Source organism: Pundamilia nyererei, unplaced genomic scaffold (assembly GCF_000239375.1).
Source record: "Pundamilia nyererei isolate P.nyererei 1_Seehausen unplaced genomic scaffold, PunNye1.0 scaffold00025, whole genome shotgun sequence".
NCBI lineage: Eukaryota > Metazoa > Chordata > Actinopteri > Cichliformes > Cichlidae > Pundamilia > Pundamilia nyererei.
In genome coordinates this window covers 5,064,806-5,084,514 of record NW_005187426.1, presented here as the reverse complement: position 1 = coordinate 5,084,514, position 19,709 = coordinate 5,064,806, and the positions used below count along the sequence as shown (strand labels likewise).

General features: G+C 40.2%; 1 protein-coding gene across 4 annotated transcripts in view; it reads right to left on the bottom strand.

Annotated features, from left to right (window-relative positions):
- Positions 1–19,709, bottom strand: part of shf (Src homology 2 domain containing F) — a 92,419-nt gene that overhangs the window by 20,052 nt on the left and 52,658 nt on the right. For 3 of the 4 annotated variants that reach the window (XM_005727687.2, XM_005727688.1, XM_005727690.1), the window contains exon 3: positions 5,492–5,710. In XM_005727687.2, the coding sequence (XP_005727744.1) occupies positions 5,492–5,710 (219 nt within the window). Of the gene's footprint in view, positions 1–4,559; positions 4,653–5,491; positions 5,711–19,709 lie in introns of all 4 variants that reach the window. The other variant, XM_005727689.2, reaches the window with a different exon arrangement.

The window sequence follows — 19,709 nt, the reverse complement described above, 5'->3', positions numbered from 1 at the left end:
TGGGGGCTTTCTGGCAAAACGCTGCTTCTACACTTATAGCGGGAGGTTTACAGTGCTGTTGTGTGTGGCCAATGTGTGTGAGTGAAGATAAGACCCATGGCAGCAGCGCTCCGTAGAGAACGGTGGGACACATTTGAGGCTCATGAAAGAGGGCTGACAGGAAGGTTATCAGCAGGGTGTTGCAGCAGAGGCCAGTAGGACGAGACAGCGCTGCAGAGTGACAGGCAGCGGTGGGGGATATCGGATCAGCCAAGCACAGAGAAACTGAACCCCGGCACCCACAAAACAGCTGGCTTTAACCCTGTTGCAAGACACCACGGTAGGACTGTAACTGAATCAATTATTTATTTTAGAACATTAGAATCAGATCTCAGATTTCTAGGTCGTTAAGCCCATGAAGATTCATTAAAAAAAACCATAAAGTTTCCCAAGACCTGAGGGGCTAAGCGACTACACTGCCTCTGATCTTCAGTGTTAAATGCACGGTACCCTGCAGGCCAGGAGTCAAGTGAAAGGAGTTAGTAGCAGGTAACAGGGCAAGGAGATTAGGTAACAGTGGCTCTTAGTCCCACTCCTGCTGAGACAGCACTCGGATTTCCAATGGCGACGTGTCCACGTCTGGCTGTGAGAGGGAGGATACTATATGCAGAGCCAAAATGTACAGGGTGATAGACATATGGACAAACCCTACACGGGCCTCATATACTAACGCTTCATATATGGTCAAATTCTAATGCATCTTGGTCACACTTCACCTCCAGAATCATCCATCACTTACTCAGCATCCAGGGAGTAAGGATAGAGGTTGTGTCGAGTACCTGTGTTCGGCAGCCGAGTATGGTGTGGCGCTGGGGTGGAGAGGGACAGTGAGGATGAGTGATTAACTAAACCGCAAGTACACAGCCTCCCAACCCCCTAACAAGGCAGAGGATTTACATTCCATTGCATACCTGTCAGGAGATAGTTCAACAGTGAATAATAACACCAGACCAAGTGTTGTGAACAGCCGTGCAGGCAGGCTGTGATAGGGACAGCTGAGGAAAAGGGGGCTGCAGCAAGGAGCATTACTCTACTTTGCCTCCCCAGCATTAATGAAGACAAATAGTCTTTTATACAGATTGCATTACCGTGTTATACCACTGTGGGAGGGCGTAGGCGGCACTTGGTACTTATTTAATTGTTTTTTTTCCTTTATTTTTGAAACACCTACTGCACAATTTAGCAAGGTTGTTCATCTTTTTTCATTATGTGCTAATACTTTGTTTGGCGACATTTTCATTTCCCACATAATTGTGGGAATATGAACTGTGAAGGTTTTGATGGGTTCAGAAAACCGCTTCTAAATCTAAACGGTGAACAATATCATTAATCATTTATATTACACAGGCGTAAAGTGCTTCAGCAACTATAGAAATGTTGCTGAGGAGAAGTGCCCTCTGGAAACCTAAAAAGCCCACTGAGCTATAATTAGTCCTATTTTAAAAAACAGGCTATCTGAGCACAGAAAGGCTGGAATCACAACTTACCGCAGCCTGATAACGTATTTACTTAACTGCTGACATCTGGAGGCATGGCAGCATCACCACAATGGAAATCAGGGAGATCTGAACATGAACAGTCAAACAATTACAAATCTATATATAAAACAAATAAAAATGTTGTCATATTCTGCATAAAACAAACTTAAATCAGATTTAGTCTTACAAAATCTGATAGAAATTTACAATGGAAAGCTCGGAAAATATAGTTACTTCTTTAAATTGGTGGTTTGGGTAATATTTTTAAAGCTTGTGATAAAAATTAAGCCAAGGTTTTTCTTTTACATGTTCATGTATGTATGTTAATTTGGACCTTTGTTTTTTTCTGTCAAAACATCGACTTTTCTGCAAAATGGTTAGTGGTTCTGAAAATCGAACAATCACTTCAACTACAACTAGGTTTGGTAAATTACAAAAAAAAGGCGTTTAGGCTTCTCAAGCTCTAACGCACAGAAAGTTCATGATCTAAAATTACACGACCGCCCGAGTAACCCTGTCTCGACTAAGGGTGTAGGACAATTCCGTATTGGATCTGTGACTCATTTATGCCACAGATTTCCTGGCAATGAGAAAACGAATGGATCCAAAATATAATCGACAGCGGTGCAATAAAGCATCTCTGGGAAAAGACAAGAGTAGCTGGGCCCTAACCTAACTCTTAAAACAGTGCCAGAAGAGATTAAATGGGGATAACTGCTAAGCATTTGGCTCACATGACTTAAACATTGAAGCAATGTATAATGTCCTGAAGTCGCAGGTAAGCTTGTTGCAAAGATCAGAGACATGGGTGCAAGCACACAAACTTCAAGCTTGAAAGGTATGAAACTTTCTCTAAGCCCCTTGATGTCAGGATCCAAGGCTGGTCTGCACTGACACCTGCGAAAGCAACAAGCCCATGCTGACAAGGCTTGTCCTAGAGATGTCTTTCTTCTTTTTTCCTTTCTTCCCTTTTCTGTTGTTCAAATGTTGGGGAATTATTTCGGCTTGAATTAAGCATAAAACAGAACACAATCCAGTAATAAATCAAAGTACTTTTTACACTGCAGCTTTCCTTGAAAGACAACTTAAAGACTTATCTCTTCAATTCCAAACCAATATACTTTGACATGCACTGGAAATTGAATTAATCATCATCAAAAGAGGGACACTCTCTGTAAGAGGGGGGAGTTGAAAGAGGGGTGTGTTGGTAAATAGTGTCTTAAACAAACTCTCCTGAGTGCTGCTTGACAGAAAAATAATGAGGGAGAGAAGGAAAGTGATTAAGAATGCAGCATCCCTTATTTAACTAATCACTAGCACAGGCAAAACAACGCGACTCCTATGAAAACCTCGGGGCCGAGGGTACACAGAAGTAAACAGGAAACAGAAATTAAGTGGAAACTTGGAAGGATGACAAATGAACACACTGACAAATTTATTTTATACATTTGCCTACAGAGTCTCACTACACTCTGCCTAACATGAGCCAATGAATCCCTTAAATCACAACTCCTGCCACAGTCAGATACATCTAGCTGAATGCTATCTATCTGTGGAAATCTTCAAAACTAGCCCAAAACCTCTCAGTGGACAAAGATAATTTTCTCATTTATTTCAAGAACTTATGCTATCTGTAAGCACCATTGATTGGTACATACCAGTACTCTCATTACCTGCAGGTATGCACCAAATACTCTTATGAGACTATTCTCCAGCAAATGAGATTCATGAGTTTGTTTCCTTTGCAATGCCACATAAGACTTTACACGTACTTAAAAATGAGGGAGCAGACCATCTCCATCATTAATAACATTACAAATAATCTACACAAATAGAAAAGTGCGCTATTCCAGCGATTTGGGATGGATCCGTTTTGAAATAGTCACTAGCTCTGACCGGCTCTTCGAGGCATTACATCCAAATTAGATTCAACAATTGTGATGAAAGTGGGTTGGAGATGTGGCATTAATTACATGCTTTATTGTTGGATATTAAAACGTAGCTGTGCACGTAAATGATATTTATGGAATAATTCCCTTCAACTGCGTGACTGTGTGAAGTCCGTTGAAACAACCCATTAACAGCACAACACCACAAGGGATTAATGCCTCTTTCATCTTCTGTATTGTAACCGTTTTGCTTTATTGCAGTGCACTTCATCTGTGATTTCAGAGCACAAAGGGAAAAATAAAGGACACATAAAATAGAGACATTTGTAGAAATAATTAAACTATAAAGAAATTTAATTACAAAAATGTGAATTATTTTTGTACTTTGCATCACAGTGAGTTTTGATTTACGGTGCTATACCGCGCAATTACTTTTGCATGTCGAAAAACCAAATTACAAGCTTTGCCACTTGTTCCCCCCCTCAACTATACACCAAAATGAGCCTTGAGGCCATGCGTGGTTTTAATAATGCATGCGTGTTGTTTTTATTTTGCTGTGCATCAGAGACCACTTTGCCATATTTTCAGTTTGTATAATGATCATTTCCACAGAAAGCCAAACCGCACTATTCTTGTCATGGAAAAAGAATAATTAACACTGCAAAGGGTGGACGAGTAAACACAGTTTGCTTCACTTCCACCCCTGCACCCTTCACCCCATTGCCTCTTCTTTTAAGCAGTGCTACTGCACTTGCTAAAATTGTGCGCCTGCTGAAAGACTAATCTGAAGTACTTCTACCATGCCTTTGCCTTTTTTTTTTAGTCCACTTCAAGCTCTGGGGGATTGTGCAAGTAGCATACTGATAATGTCATTCTAATTAGCAACATTTTCCAAGGCGTTTTTCAGTAGGTGACCGCTGGGTTCATTTGGAGAAAACAGCACTTAGGATTCAAATGTTAATCAAATCGTGACATCGCTAATAAACTGTAAAACAAGCTTGTAATTTTAAACAGCATTTCCAGAAAGTAAAGTGCAACCCAGAGGTTCAGGCATCAGTTTCAAAAAGCTCTAAAAACATCATACTAAAAAAAAAGAAGAAAAAAAGAAAAAGAAAAAAAAGGAGACAATCCCCAGTCCCGCCTCCATTGGTACCTGTGAGGGATTTGGAGTCCTTTCTGCCGTAGGGATCTGATCCAGTGCCATTTACAGAGCCCTCGTAGCTAATGCAGTCATAACAAAGCAGAGCTGTTCAAGGATGAAAAAGAACAAAAATATATATATATATATGAAGAGAAAAATGGGGCGATTGAAAATAGTCAAGGACTGCTGATTTTCTTGAAAAAAAGGATAAAATACTTCTTTTTTTTTATTTTTTATTTTTTTATTTGGGGTGCATATTTATATTCTGGCGGCATATCTTTCCAGGAACAGCCCTGTTTGATGTTATGGCTGTTTTAGCCATGCTGAAGCTCTTAAAACCACAGTGACTACCTGGACCTACATGCACCTGCGCAACCAATCATGCCTCCCTGAGCAGCGTAGGTATCAACTTAGTTTAAACAGGCAGGAGCTGGATGAAAACAGTAAACAGTGTTCTGGACACCTGCAAAATGAAAGTAGCAGGTGCAGAGGAGAGGGGGGAAAAAAGCTTAAACAGAAAGGTAAAGGCAGCAGCAGCAGCAGCAGCGGGAGCCTCATAACCTGACAGAAGCCATAATCAAATTTGTTAGTGCTGGAAAAACAGACGTCTGGGTTAGTAAAGAGAAACAGGTTCAGATTACGTTGTGTTAAAAGCTTGACAGTTGAGCCGTTAGATTCAGTCTCTGAGCATTTGACATTAGAACAAAGACTGCGAAACAGATCGAAATGAAATTCTGTTTGTTTTTTCCCCCCTTTTTAAAGATACTTACTAAAAAGGTAGAAATAATGTTTTCAGAGTAAAAGTGCATTATGCATCTCTTGTTCAAAAGTCTTCTTTGCAGTACTTTCAAGATTTATTTCACTTACTTCTCTCTGTGTCGTAAGTTACAGTGAGGTTTATATTCTCCTTCAGTGGTCATAACAATTCGGTCAGTCAGTCCTACCTGCAAAGGCTTTGGAAATCCTCTCCTTCTTCCACTCCCAGGGCTGGTCGTACTCCTCAGGGGGTCGCTCATCATCCTGGGGCAGTCTGCTTTCTCTGGGGCAGCGCAATCGGTCAGGGTCTGAGTCGCCACCGTTCTCAGCTGGCTCGTATGGTGTGTCGTACAAGGGCAGCTGCCTCACGGGTCCGTCCTTAGGACCTCTCCCGCCAGACCTGATCTCTAAAAAACATGAGAAAGACTCATTGTTAATGCTAGGTCTCTGACATAAAACTTTATAGATGAAAGCTATAAAGTTATGACTGTAGGTTCACTGGCAAACACAAAGGCGACATATTTTATCAGGCCTGAAGTGGATATTTCTTGTAAAGCACGGAATATGGAAGAAATATGGAAGAAGTAGCCTCACATTTACACTTTAAGCATCTGTGTTAATACAGGAATAAAACTGTGACCAGTGACATCAGTTTGATGGCCAAAGGGCACAACTAGCATCACCTATCAAGCTGAAGACTAGAATCTTGTTTTCTATGTGTTCAAATGAGAAAGTATCCATAGGCTGAGCAAGTCCCTCACTTAGTGGGTTTGGCAAATTTACAGTAATATAGAAATAATAAATAAAATATAATAATACATTTAGAAAATAAACAGCAAAAAACAGACTACCAATGTAGTAACTTGTGGTGAGCCAAGTTATCAAAACACTGTTGTACAATATTAAAAGAATGTGCTTTGTCTAAAATACCAAATGCATTTCTTGTACAACAGCTAGAAGCATCTCAGTCAGAGGCCATATGTAAAATAGCAAGGCAATGCAATAGTTAATACCGGCATAAGATGGGTGCAGATAGCACAAGTCCTGCGATATCAGGTACAGAGCACTGTCAAAAGCAGGCTATTCTCACTGAAATCTGCCATCAACAATAGTCAGAAAGCAAAATTGGGCATGAATAAATTGAAAGGCAGGGCCTCCTACAACTATTATTCAGTGAATGGCAGTGACAGTTTGCTGTTGCAATTTGCAGAAAGTGGGAAGCGAGTCTGCACTGGAAAAAAAAAAGAAAAAAAAAAAAAGGTTGAGTTCATGCAAAAGCAGCTCTCTGCATAAAGCGTAGAAATCACACAGCGGTCCTCGATGAACATGCCCATCACTGTCAGAACTGAGTTGAATATAAAGTACCAATTTTCTTTCTCTCTGTAACATTTAACAACTCTTTGAAACCAACAGAAACCGTCACAAGCGTTAGAATAATTTTGTCGTAAATTATGTGAAAATGTCAAAGGGCCAAATAACGCCCCTGATCTTGATGTCACAAAAGCGAAGCAAGCTGTGGTTTCTTTTAAATAAAATGTTTTGTAGCCTCAATTTAGTTCTCAAGCCACATAAAGCCTTAAATCCTTTGAGCCTATTCCCTCTAGTGTAGAAATACTTTAATCATTGGTTTTGGAGGTGGATCCCAGAATAACTATTGATATAATACAGGAACGACAGGTTAGCCACAATAATAACAGTGTCACAAAAAAAGCAATTCCCAATACACTGTAGAACAATTTTCCATAATATCTGTATAACTGAGTAATAAAAAATAGCTTGAAAAAGCAGACAAACACCTATTATGTAGTGATTCACTGCATTATGGCGTCACCACACAAAGTGGTTAAGTACTGACACACGACATGCTCGTTTTAATAATACAAAAACACAGAAACAGTGCTACAGTGTATTCATCAAGTATCACTTGAAGAAGAAATATGACATACTAGATATTTTCCCCACAACCTACCTAATGTATGATTTCATAGCAACCTTTGTACTACTTGTCAGCATTTCTCCATCAGACTTAAATTCTTGGCTAGACGCACAAACAGAAATGATGACCACCTGGTGACCTAATGCATTAGAATTTTATTTTATTTTTTTCAGAATGACCTCTCTTCAAGAAACACGGATGTTTGCAACTGGCAGAAAAGATGTGGGCACAACCCACATCCTCAACCCTGCTGTTCAACCCAGAAAGGGATTTTCCTTATGAATGTGACATCATTTAGCAGCAAATACTTATTGTATTAAGTTTATGTGCCACCACTCAGGAAAAGATGAAATGCAGGAGAGGATTTACAGTGCCAGAAAAGAAATAGCAGGATCAAAAAAAAAAAAAAAGAAAAAGACGGAGGAGGTGATTTTATCTATCATGGTGGTTGGACAAAAACAAATGTGGGCATAATGATATTATACTTTGTGCAATCTTTGTAGAGTTCAAGAAAGGGCTCCGTTTTTAAACTTTGGTACCCTCCTGGAACATACACCATTAACTGGTTTCTGGAACATTGCCAGTTTGTCTATAGACATCAGTTATAAAACGTCTACGTTTTCTTCTGTTTACATGTATAATCATCAGTGAAACAGAAGGCATTGAACGTTGCTTTGTTGTTCAAAGGCGGTGGAAATACAAAGTAAAACATCTTAAGCGTGTTAACCAAATATGACTTTCCCCCTGTAACTGTTGCATGCAAGGAGCAAAACTGTCAATCCAGTGTACATTTTTATATTCATGAGTCACGTCGCAAATCTAGTTAACGTCACCTGACCACAACTAAAACGCATGCCCACCCTTTCACTCTCCATGTAAGAAGGTGAAAAAGACCTGACGATGCTAATGAAGCATTATGCCCTTGAGAACTCTCCTCTCCCTCTTCCACCGCCTCCTCCCCTCTCCAACCTTCCTCTTCTCACATGAAGTTGTTAGCAGCCTGCACCTTTCCTCCTGGGCCACATGAAGCTGTTAGCGGCCAGAACCACCATAGAGCAATGCGATGTGAAGAGAATGAAATATTATGCCACACTACTGCATAATTGCCTCTTAGCCCAAGGGAGCTCTTGCGGAAAAATGAGCAATGCGTTGAGCCTAATGGAGCTACCCGCCACTGGTGGTGGTGTAGGGGTGGAGTGAGGTGAGGCTGCCAGGTCCCGTATCTGAACGTAATCCCGCATTAGACAAACTTGCACTCTTTGATCTTGGCAGTTAAAAGCCTTGGTGTTATGAGATCCTACCACGATTAGGCCCTACCTTTGTTGCAGAAGAACAAATAACTCTGGAAGAAGGGAAAGAAAGCAAGTTGCAAGGAAGGGGGAAAATTAATGGGGGAGGTGTTACATTGGTGGGGTGAGTACACCATGTGGAAAGAACCCTTTAATTGAAGGCATGCTGCCTTCAATAAACTGTTGCGGTGGACTGAGACTCCCTGCTAAACCAGGCTTGTGTATGGAGACAGGAGCCTTGTTGGCCTCCTTACCTTTATTTGCATTAAAAAAAATAAAAAATAAAAATAAAAAATTCTTCCTCCCAACCTTTCGTTCTTCCTTCTTTCCTACTGCTCGTCTTATTCATCTCGTCAGTTCCTGTTGATACACGTTTAGTAAACAGGGAGGGGGCACATCTGTCAAGACAAATTGCAGAGACTGGCCTGACCGTGGGGTTGCATGTAGCAACACTGCTGCAGCCTATATTTTGCATTTGACCCCTACCCTCTGATCAGGGTCAGAAGTCAAGCACCACACCCTCTCTTGATCTACCTCATACCTTCCCCTCCCCGGATGTCAGAGTTCCTGTCCAGATGCTGCACTTCCACTTTTTGCTTTTTACAGCCACCCCCCAAAAAAAGCTTGCAAAATGTGATTTATAAACCTCTCTAGGGGGCAGCAACATTGTTTTTGTATGTTGGAAAAGCCCTAATACAGTCCACCACCCTCAACAGGGTTTTCAAAAGTCATGTAGTGGCAGCAATCTAACACCCACAACCATCTGTTTAGTGCTACTAAAAAAGATGTTTGCGATGGCAGCACACTGCTGGGAACCAAACATCTGCCTTTGCACCGAGAAGCAATTTTCCCTAATGAAAAATGACAAATACTGCATGCCAAAATAATAGGTGTCCACAACTGAAGGCGAAAAAACCAAAGTAAAATAAAATAAAATAGGAAAAAGAAAATTTAATCTCCAAAATAAGAGGCAGATCCAATCTTTGTTTTCATTTTTCTTCCTGTGGTTCCAAACTAAGGAGATTAATTCTGAGAGAGAGGAACATGTTCCTTGCTATAAATCCAGGGAGGCTCCTGTTCTACTTACTGCATGAGTAGCCCTCTGGGCATATTATCATGGCAGCGCAAGGGCAGTCAGAAAGCTCTGGATTAAATCAAAAAACATTAACTGCAACAAACCTGGCAGCCGCATCCTGCTGCACATAAAGAACTGATCAAGCCATCCTGCCATCACCATCATCCAGACCGATTCTGTGTTATTTTCCTCCATTTCCATTATTGACTGTCAGTAAATTCACTGCATTTGCAAGAAAGTAGCAAACAACTACATAACCGTGCTTTTATTGCGAGGCTAAAGAGTGTAATATGTAAAAGAAAAACACATTTATCTGCCTCTCTGGTTGACTACCACCCACCCACTCACACTGAGCCAGAGAGAATTTGCTGCTGTGAGGCGCTTTCAGGGGCACAGGGAATATCTGGATTTGATTGAGGGCATCTCTTGAGCACTAGTGAAGGATTAAATGTGACTGACTTTACACCCCTAGAAAACAATGTGCAGAAAATATCCAGGCTTAAGGATTTGCTCTGCCTGCTCTACCAGCTAAATCACTCTTAAAAGAAATCCTTTATCATTTGAGTTGGCTTGCTTTTTAACAAGGTGAATTTCTGCTGACAGCAACTCCTTAAAGTGAATTACAAAATATCACAAGTGAAACTGGATGTAGAAAATGAGACTAAAAATGGCTTTTTTGTTCATGTATTAAACAGATACATTTAATTGCATTTGCTTTCTGATTCGCTAAAATAATAAAAGATGTGGTCCTCCCAAAGACACATATTTAACAGAGGTAGAAAAGGAGCTGATGAACAAAGCTTTGATTTCGTTCCGTTTGATTGGCCTAGTCTGTGACGAGAAAACGGGGTTGATCTGGTGTTCAAAGCCAGAGATTTGAGCAATATCGGGGGCCACCCACAGGTACTGTGTGTCAGTCAGAAAGCTCGCTGACAAGTAAAGGTGTTTGTTCATTGACCCATGGCGCCTCTGTGTTGAGTATAAATCTGCTTAGTGACTAGAGCCAAGAGGAGGCTCTTGCTGCTGACGGTTCCCCACAGATCTCTGGGAGAAAAGTTTCAGTAAACAAAGACACCACAGTCCTGTCATCTTTGTGTCTGTATCTTGGCTAAATTATGATTTCATCTCTATGTTTTATAGAACAAAAAGGAGAAAAGACAAACATGAATACATTTATGTCTGCCTTTTTAACAGTCTGAAAATATCAACTTTAAAAAAAATAAAATAAAATTCATAATAATATATATTATAAAGAGTTTTTGTGAACCACTCAGCGTAAATGTTTTTCCTATCCATGCTCATGCTGTGACACGTTTGTCCACGTGTGTGGAGGACGTGCATCTGTGTGCTGCTGTGTCTCCATCAGCCTCCTGCAGATGGAACAAAAACAGCCATGTCGTTTGTTCTCTCGCTCCTCCTTTCTCCTGGCTTAACACTGCACTTGAGGTGGATACACATTGAGGCCTGTGACAGTCTCCCTCTCCCTCACACCCACACCCACACCCACACACACACACACACACACATATATATATATATATATATATATATATATATATATTTATGGGAAGCCTGGAAACTAAGTCTCAGATCTAGTCTATTCATGCTTGGTCCAGAGAGGAGAATATTTTGGGTCTTGCCACACTATTTTTGGTTCGTTCCTTCCTATAATTTCTGTTTCTGTTGAAGGCTGTACTTACTGAGAAACAAATGACACACAGTGACAGGCGCTTGTCAGCAAACCCACATAATTGGGTCACCTTTGTGAACTGGTGAAAGAAAATCTATTAAAATTATTTAATACAAGACATAAATATGTACAAATTTGTTCAGCGATGGTACAAAAAGAACCTTCTATCAAAATAGCAAAACATAAAAGAAGGCATTGGAACCAGCCAGTCACATATCATATCCCAGCGAAGGCATGCCTGTGTTAGTGTGTGCACTTTATGCGTAAATTGTTTGTTTCTCTAGGTGGCCTGAGGGAGTAGAAAATGAACAGTGTCTTCCACAGCACTCTGACATGTATATGGATTCATTCCCTTACTGGAAAAGAGAGTAAGCCTAAAGAGACAACATACACAAAGCAGAAAACAAGACAGAGGCGGGCGGTGACGGAAGTAAGCCAGACAAAGTAGCGGAGACAGAGAGCGACGAGGGGAAGAGAGGAAAGCATCGGAAGGAGACAGTAGGGATGTATTTAAAAAAAAAAAAGACAACAGTGACAGCGAATGAGTAGAGAAGGGGAGGAAAAAAAGAAAATTAGAGACAGTCAGGTGATGCAAGTTTGCCACAGAGAGAAATATAAAGAGAGAACATCAGGAAGTTGAGGAGAATGAAAGCAGGAAGCACAGATGGTGGGAGAGTGTGGCAAGAATAAATATACATAATAAAAATACATAACAGCGGACAGCTCTAATGAACACATATCACTTGATATTTGAAGCTCAATATTAAGAGACCACTGCTTCTGAAGGGTCAGGAACCAAGAGGAGGCTTTTGCTGTGAACTGGTTTTAAATATGAAGGAGACGTAAAAATCCTCTTCAACATAGTCTTTTTGCTTTAATTCTCATAGGAGGGGAAATCCTTGCTAATCAGTCGCACCATTACCAACTATAACTAATACACAACTCTAAATTTTACCAGCCTCTAAAGAAAAAACATCTTCAGATTTCCTTTACTGCATTTCTTATGATGCTTTTAAACTCACGTTTAAGATGATTTCTTTCTGTAGCTTGATCCGTGTCTAAAGTGCGTAATATGAAAACAGTTTTTTCCCCAGATGTATCCGAGGTCTAAGCAAATCAAAAACAACCATTTAGAGGAGCACACTTAACTATTCGTATCAGGAAAGGCTACAAAGAAAACAAGTGTACCTAGTATTGCTTTATAGAGAAAAAATATATATCAGTGCTGCCTTCTGCAAGTCATCAGTTGCAAGATTTATGACTTAATTACTTTGGCATGCAGACTAGAGGAAGCGGGAATCAAACCACTGAACCTCTAACTGGTAGACGATCAGCTCTACCTCTTTAGCAATGTTTACATTCAAGAGAAACACCATGAACCCAAAGGTGTGGTGGAACAGATTTAGTCTCAGAAGTAACAATGCTAAAACCATCAAACGTGGGTGGGTGAGCTTTTGACTATACCATCAATTTTGTCTTTTGAACATTTACAACCAGTTCTAAATGCAGTTTTTCAAGAGTGAAATGCCGTCTGGAACTCTTGTTCTGCCTGCTCTACAGAGGTGGCATACATGTATATAATCGCATCATCAGCCTAGAGATGTACTTTTGCTGGAATGCTTGCGCCAAAATAAATAGAAAATAAAATCAGTCTGAAAATGACCCAGCCTCTAACCTCCCCAAATTCCAATCTCATCACTTCTTTTGGATGTCCAGAATTAATGTGATTTCTAGATGCACTACTTTGCAAGTTCTGTAGGTTGTGCCCCTTGCTAGACTCCGCAGCGTACCCTCGGAGATCCAGTATCTGGACTGTGACAGATCAGGATGCATGATGGGAATTTTCACAACACTGGTTTCAAACATTGTCTGAGAACCATGAATGTTGTCTACAGCAGGTAAAAACCTAAGAGATCAACAAAGTCATCCAGAATTCATAATATAGTTGGCAAATTGTTATGCAAATATTTTACAAATATCAATCTGACTGTGGTGCTAGGACACATTGAGAGATTATCAGTCAGCAGGATTCAGGTCATATTTAAATTTTGGCCAAAGTGTTGGACTACTCCCAACTCACTGACATCGTCATCACTGTCAACAAACTACTTGATGAAATAAAGCACTCAACACACACAAACTTAACACTTGAATAAGTCTTGAGTTAAGCCTAAGAGCTTCCTGTTTTATTTAAAGGATCAGCTTAATAGCTGACACAGTCTGGCAGTAATGAGTAATTAACTGGATTTTCTGATTACCATGGGATCATTTAACACTGTAAAATCGACTCCCTGTGATTTGATTCTCGCATCACTGTCTGATTGGCACTGCCTCACCTACATAAACGCCTGCCCACTGTAGGACCACCGCATATAAGGTGGCATTGATTCTTTGCGTAGCTGCAATCACAGCTCATTAGGACTGAGGTAAAAGCTCATTAATAGAAGATTAATGGGAACAGTGGCTTGGACAGGTGCCTACCTAACAACATGAATCACAGCATAGTCCGAACAGCTAATTTATACCGCTTCATGGTGAACAAACAAAAGACAAGCGACAGATCAGCATACTGACACAATGACAGCAAGCACAGATACGAGAAGTCATTTGCTCTGGCTGTCAATTGCACCGCAGTAATAGAAATTCCATTTCAACCGACAGTCAAACACACAGAAGCCGAAATAATTTCTCGACAAACAGTGAGGAAGACTTCATGTGAAGCAGAGACAGGCTGCTTGGCTGATGCTGCTGGATGCAGTGTCCCACAGCCTTATGGGAGCAGAACATTTTTTCTGACGACTGTAGCTCTGAGCCATGCTACACTCTGTAGCTATTGTTCCTGAGCTGAGATAAGACATACGGTGGATTAGAGGGGAGTGCATCCAGAGTTCAGGTTGTGTATAGCTGGTGAAAGGAGAAGACAGCATGGGAATGGGATTGGTTTTGGGAATGGAAATGGGAAGAAGAGAGTGGTAAGCACCTTTTGTCCTGATTCCTGGGTGGTCACAGAAGAGGGGGACAGGGGAGTCAGATGACACGTGGATGTGGCTATGATGTATTGCCACTTCATGCCTCTACCCCATTGGGGGTCAATAGCCCATTAATGTTGAAAGGCCTCCAGCAACAGTCAGCAAAGACCCACTCGCGCCCCCACCACCTTGCTGCCACAACCTTCAACTAGCTCACATTCCTCCCGGGAATGTCAAGACAGCTCATTCTACTTCTCTTTTAGAAAGAAAATGCATTGGAAAATGGACTGGACATTGGAAAGGAAAGTGCTATATAGGGCCTACAAGGGCTGTCGTATCCTCCCAAAATTATTTGCCAATATAAACAACCAAAGAAAGATTTAAATTGTAAAATTTTACATAAAAAAGATTGATAAAAAAAAAAACATCCAAAAAAACCCCAAAGATTACAAATTTCCCAAATATCACCATTCAAAAATCATACAATTCCCAATTAAATATATAGTTTATACGATCTGCAAATCATCTTCTTGTGTTTTTGGTTCACAACTTTTTAAAGATAAGTTTGTATAATATACAAAGATAATCACGTTGGATTTCCAGTTATACTTCCCCAAGAGTCTAGCTTCAACAAATAAAAACAGAAAAAACAACACACGCACTAAACACTTAAGCGGTGAAGGCGCGAGAATCTCATGCTTTTAAGTCTATTTTTTTTTCTACATTTTCCCTCATTGTGTGATAATCCGATAATCTCCCCCTGCAGCACAACAATGCAGACAGAAGCCGCAGCCTAGAAATATGAGGAAAATTAAGTTCTATCACCTCCGCACTTAACGGTGCTGACAGACACCGCGCTCTCCTTAGGCTGTCTCTCATTAGTGGAGATAGATTCATGCTCAAACGCTGACATATTTTACTCTCAAACTGGGTTGCAAACAGAGGACAGAAGCAAATCATTTCTTGTGGCAAAATTATACAACCTGAACTGTGCGTGACCTCAGTTTTGCTACTCGTAATTCACAGTAAAGTCTAAACTACAAATACACCCAATGAGCATTTAAATAATAAAGCATAATGCCACTCTTACTATTCCATCACTTCAAAGTCATGGCTCATTTATGAGTCATATTGCGCATAAATGAGGACGCTATTGCAACGAAGTAGGAGAAATAGTGTAATTAGCTCAACAGAAAGGCATAAATATTTATTATGTCCAAAAAAAGTTAGATTTTCAGGCTAAAGGGGGGGTACATAGGGAGACGCCAGAGTGCTTGGTATTGATTTGTTCTCTTTATCCGAGATAGCTACTTCTGCTGGTGCAGCATTGTGACCTGTGTACCAATCCTGCTATTCCAGAGGACGTACGTGTCCTTGGGGAAAACGTGCATTAGCGAGGCTCGGGCAATGCAAATAGTTACACAGCATTGACCGTGGTCTCTCTTGACACTTGTGCTGTTTTGACCTTCAGATGAGTGCTGCCTCTTGGTAGGTGTTCCCCACTTGATTACACATGAGGAGAAGTAAATACAGTAAGGGCGGATTACCACTGTAAGCTGCTAACAGTGTTTACATGACTGCCTGTGATCTGATCCCTGTCACCCTGCTTCTGAGCAAATGAAACAACATGACTGCCAGCAGATTAAACAATGGGGAACACCAACAGTCTTAGAGAAAGTGGGTTCGAAATATTTTACAAAAGGATAGTTGCAGTCCACTTATCAGATTTCCACAGCAAACTGCAACATATTGAGCTAAAATGCAGAATGAGCAATACAAGTCTTTTGGCAAATACACAACATAAACTTTCAAAATTGGACCTTTGTTCAGGAAATGATCGAATTTTTACTGAAGTGTATTTTGCCAACAGCATTCAGAAAACAGACTCCCTTGAGGTCAGACGTAATTGATAACTTGATCACTCAGGCATTTGTGCTGCGCTGGTTTTATTTTAGCCATTCAACTTCATCCTCTATAAAAAGAAAAAGACAACTAAGGCAGAGATGTGGCTGTAACGATATAATGGGAGAGTGGATAATGTTTTTCATGTTTTATGTTTCTGGTGGAATGCATTTTTTATAAAGCCCACGCTCTAATATTGAAAGCATCCAGTCCAACGATCAGACATGAATCATTGCAAATAGCCAGAGCCTAATTAAAACCTACTGTAAAAGTGTCTGACTACAGCTAGAGACTGTGCTGTCGGTTACTCCAGCTAAACTTTACACATATGCACTGCTTTCAAAAAGCAAACAAAAGAAAAAGAAAACCAATAACATATCGTAAAAGCTTTATATAAGCAAAATGATTAACGTCATACACTTCACTCCTCTAGCGCCTTTATGTACTTTGGTCTTTGGATCTGCAATATATCCAGTGAGCTGCACAACAGTGAAAGTCTACCCTGTGTGTGTATGTTAGTGTGTTTGTTGTCTGTCCTCTTCAGCTTCCATTAGATCAGACATTAGACAGCCTGGAGAGAAACCTCTGATAAAGTCCAGTCAGACCTATCAGCTCTGTCCAACCTGATTCAGTCTGACAGGGCAGATAGACCAGAGCTGGGAAGGCACATGAAATATGAGCTAGCAGTAAGGGCCACGGCATTTCTTATAAAACTAAGGTAAAAAGGGCGGAGCAATTTGCAATAAAACATCCAAATGTGCATCGTTCTTTCTCTGTGCAACCAAACCACATTAAATCTGGGTTTTAGAAAGGGAAGTGCAGTAAAGTCCTTATATGCTCCCACGAAATCTCTCTTCATTTTCATGGACGTTTTACCCGCATGCCTACCAGTTGGCACAAATATGCTAACCAAGCTCCCAGCAGGTGTAGCTGAGACCAAGACCTGCCTGACTACAGCGCAGACTGGAAGAACAAACACCGTCGTAGCAGATGGTCATTTGCATCATTTTCTCATGCGCCATTGTGGCACTGAGGAAAAGGCAGAAATGGAGTATAACAGCAGGGGTGTTTACGCAATATTTCGCCATTCTTATAAGATGTACAGAGAGCGAAAGTAAACATGAATGTTGGTCATGCTAATGAATGCATCCACAAGCTGGAATGCATTTGTGTCACAGTACAGTTGCTGTGTTGCTGTGATATTCAGATCCAAACAAGAAATTTATAGCATATTTTTATCTCATGGATTTGTACCCGTGCCTTTTATTAACTCACATGATGTATTGATTTCTTTTTTATTAAACCTTTTCTCTCTTGTTTTATTACATTATCTTTCATGACACTCAAAAGCCTTTTGATTGATTTGTCACACTGCATCAAAATTAAAATTCTTTATCCCTTGTTGGTATTTAGGTCAATATTTGACAACAGCGAATGGGATGATGCATATTTTTTGTTTCCATACAAACAATACATATTAAAATTTCATTAGCTTTCACATGGCTCACTGTTAATCAAAGCGTTTTAAAATTCATGGCACGAGCTTACACATCAATACTGCTGAGCACCTGCCCTTGAGGAGTAAACAAGACAATGCAATAGCTGGCAAAAAAAAGAAGAAAAGAAATGTCATTTCAAAAGAAAGGACAAGAATACATTTCAACACTGTTGTCAATTCAAATCTTGTTTCCAACCAAAGTCGATTTTATTTTTAAAAAAATCGTTATAAAAGTTGACGTGTAGTTATTGTGAAGATTAAAGGCACATGAGCCAATGTGTTGGCTCACGGTGACGGTATGTAATGAAACTCAAACGTCAGTTCAGTCTCACTCCAAATGAAGCTCTTAATTTTACTCTTCTTCAAATTTGCTTTATTCACACTCTACAAGGAGCTATCCCATAAAAGCGAGCTCATTTTCCTTAATGAGTCAAACACAAAACAAAAACTCCAGATGACTGAACAATGAATGCTAATCGACCCCAAGAGTGCACTGTAGAAAATGAGCTCTTGTAAACAAAACTGATTACCAGTGAAAAAAAAAAAGTTGCAAAGTAAACCTGGAATAAACTAGTTCTATCACTCCTCATGAATACATTTCTTAAACACCTAAACGACTTCCACAGCGCTCGCGTCCTTAAGTGGGGTATGACATGTGGCACTTCATAAACTACCGGAGCAGGAGTAATTTATGGACAGCTGATTGATGGTGTGTGGGAATTAGTGCTAAAGATTTTCGACTTTTTTCTATGTGTCAGGTTAAAGTACTACCATAACAAAAGGGCTCGTCAATAAAGGCTCGTAATGACCGACCCTAGAATTAGTATACAATTTTGACGACAGGATCTCTGCTTTGCATTTTCTTGTGGAAATATTTAAAAAAAAGAAATTCAGCAGAAGTTTAACTTCACTCTTAACCTTTTTTTTTTTAATTGTTTTTTTAGCACAACTACATTTTGCTCATGTATTTACACTTGTAACGTTATTCTTCTTACTCTTAGTTTAAATTTTATTTATGAGCTGCTGACTTTAATTTAACAAAGTATAAATTGGCCTTGCAGACAATCTGGAATCATAAGTGCATCCCAATCTAGTCTTTAAAAAAAATTCAATCAAATATAATTTAAAAAATGTGCAAAACTGTATAACAGCTACGAACATGATTTAATCAGATATGATCGAGGAAAGACAAACATAGCTGCCTTGATTCGCAGTAAAACACTGCTCGCAATGTAATAATACAATGTCAGTGTCTGCTATGCCAGGTCCCACACCTTTTTTACACTTTTATGACACCTCTCTGTTGGCTGGACCCCAGACATGTGCCTGCAGTATGCCACGTGGGCTTCTCCACAAATTTGCCAGCAGCAACAGCAGCAGCGCTGGTCGTTCCTCTGCCAAACATCCGTCAGCGCTCTCCTGATTTTTATAGTTCAAGTTCCAAAAAAACACCACCAATGAAACTACAGTTTGCCAGCGCTGTATTTTGGGAAAGAGTGTGTCACTATTGCAGAACAGTTATTAACATTTGACCGGAATCAGGCTCAGGACTTGCGTTACAATGTCCCTTAAAATATATTCATACCCCGCCTTTAAAAGTCAGTGGGAATCCTGTAAAAACACTCATGCCAATAAAAACTGGATGATGCTGAGTGAGTAATTTTTGCCTCATCCCTTTCCCGGATCCAATAATGGTCCATGCCATTGCAGAGAAAACAAAAAACAAAAAAACCCAGCAGAAGGCTGAAAGAACTGCCAAGCTATAAGGCTCATCCCACTGATGAAGCAGCAGAAGTTGGTGTGACAGTACAAGTCAAAAGAACGGCTTGTTTGCACTGCAACTAACTCTTTGTGGCAAAAAAAATAAAAAATAAAAAAATGCACTTTTAGATTTATAGTATATACGGAAGCCATTGCAGGCAGTCAACATGTAGTAAAGATGAGCCAAACTAGGTTTTACTCTCCCACTTCTTCCACTGTTTCCCTCAGGAGTGTAATCATCCTCCATGTGGTTTGGCCGCCTCCTTCAACCCCAGCAGGAATGCCT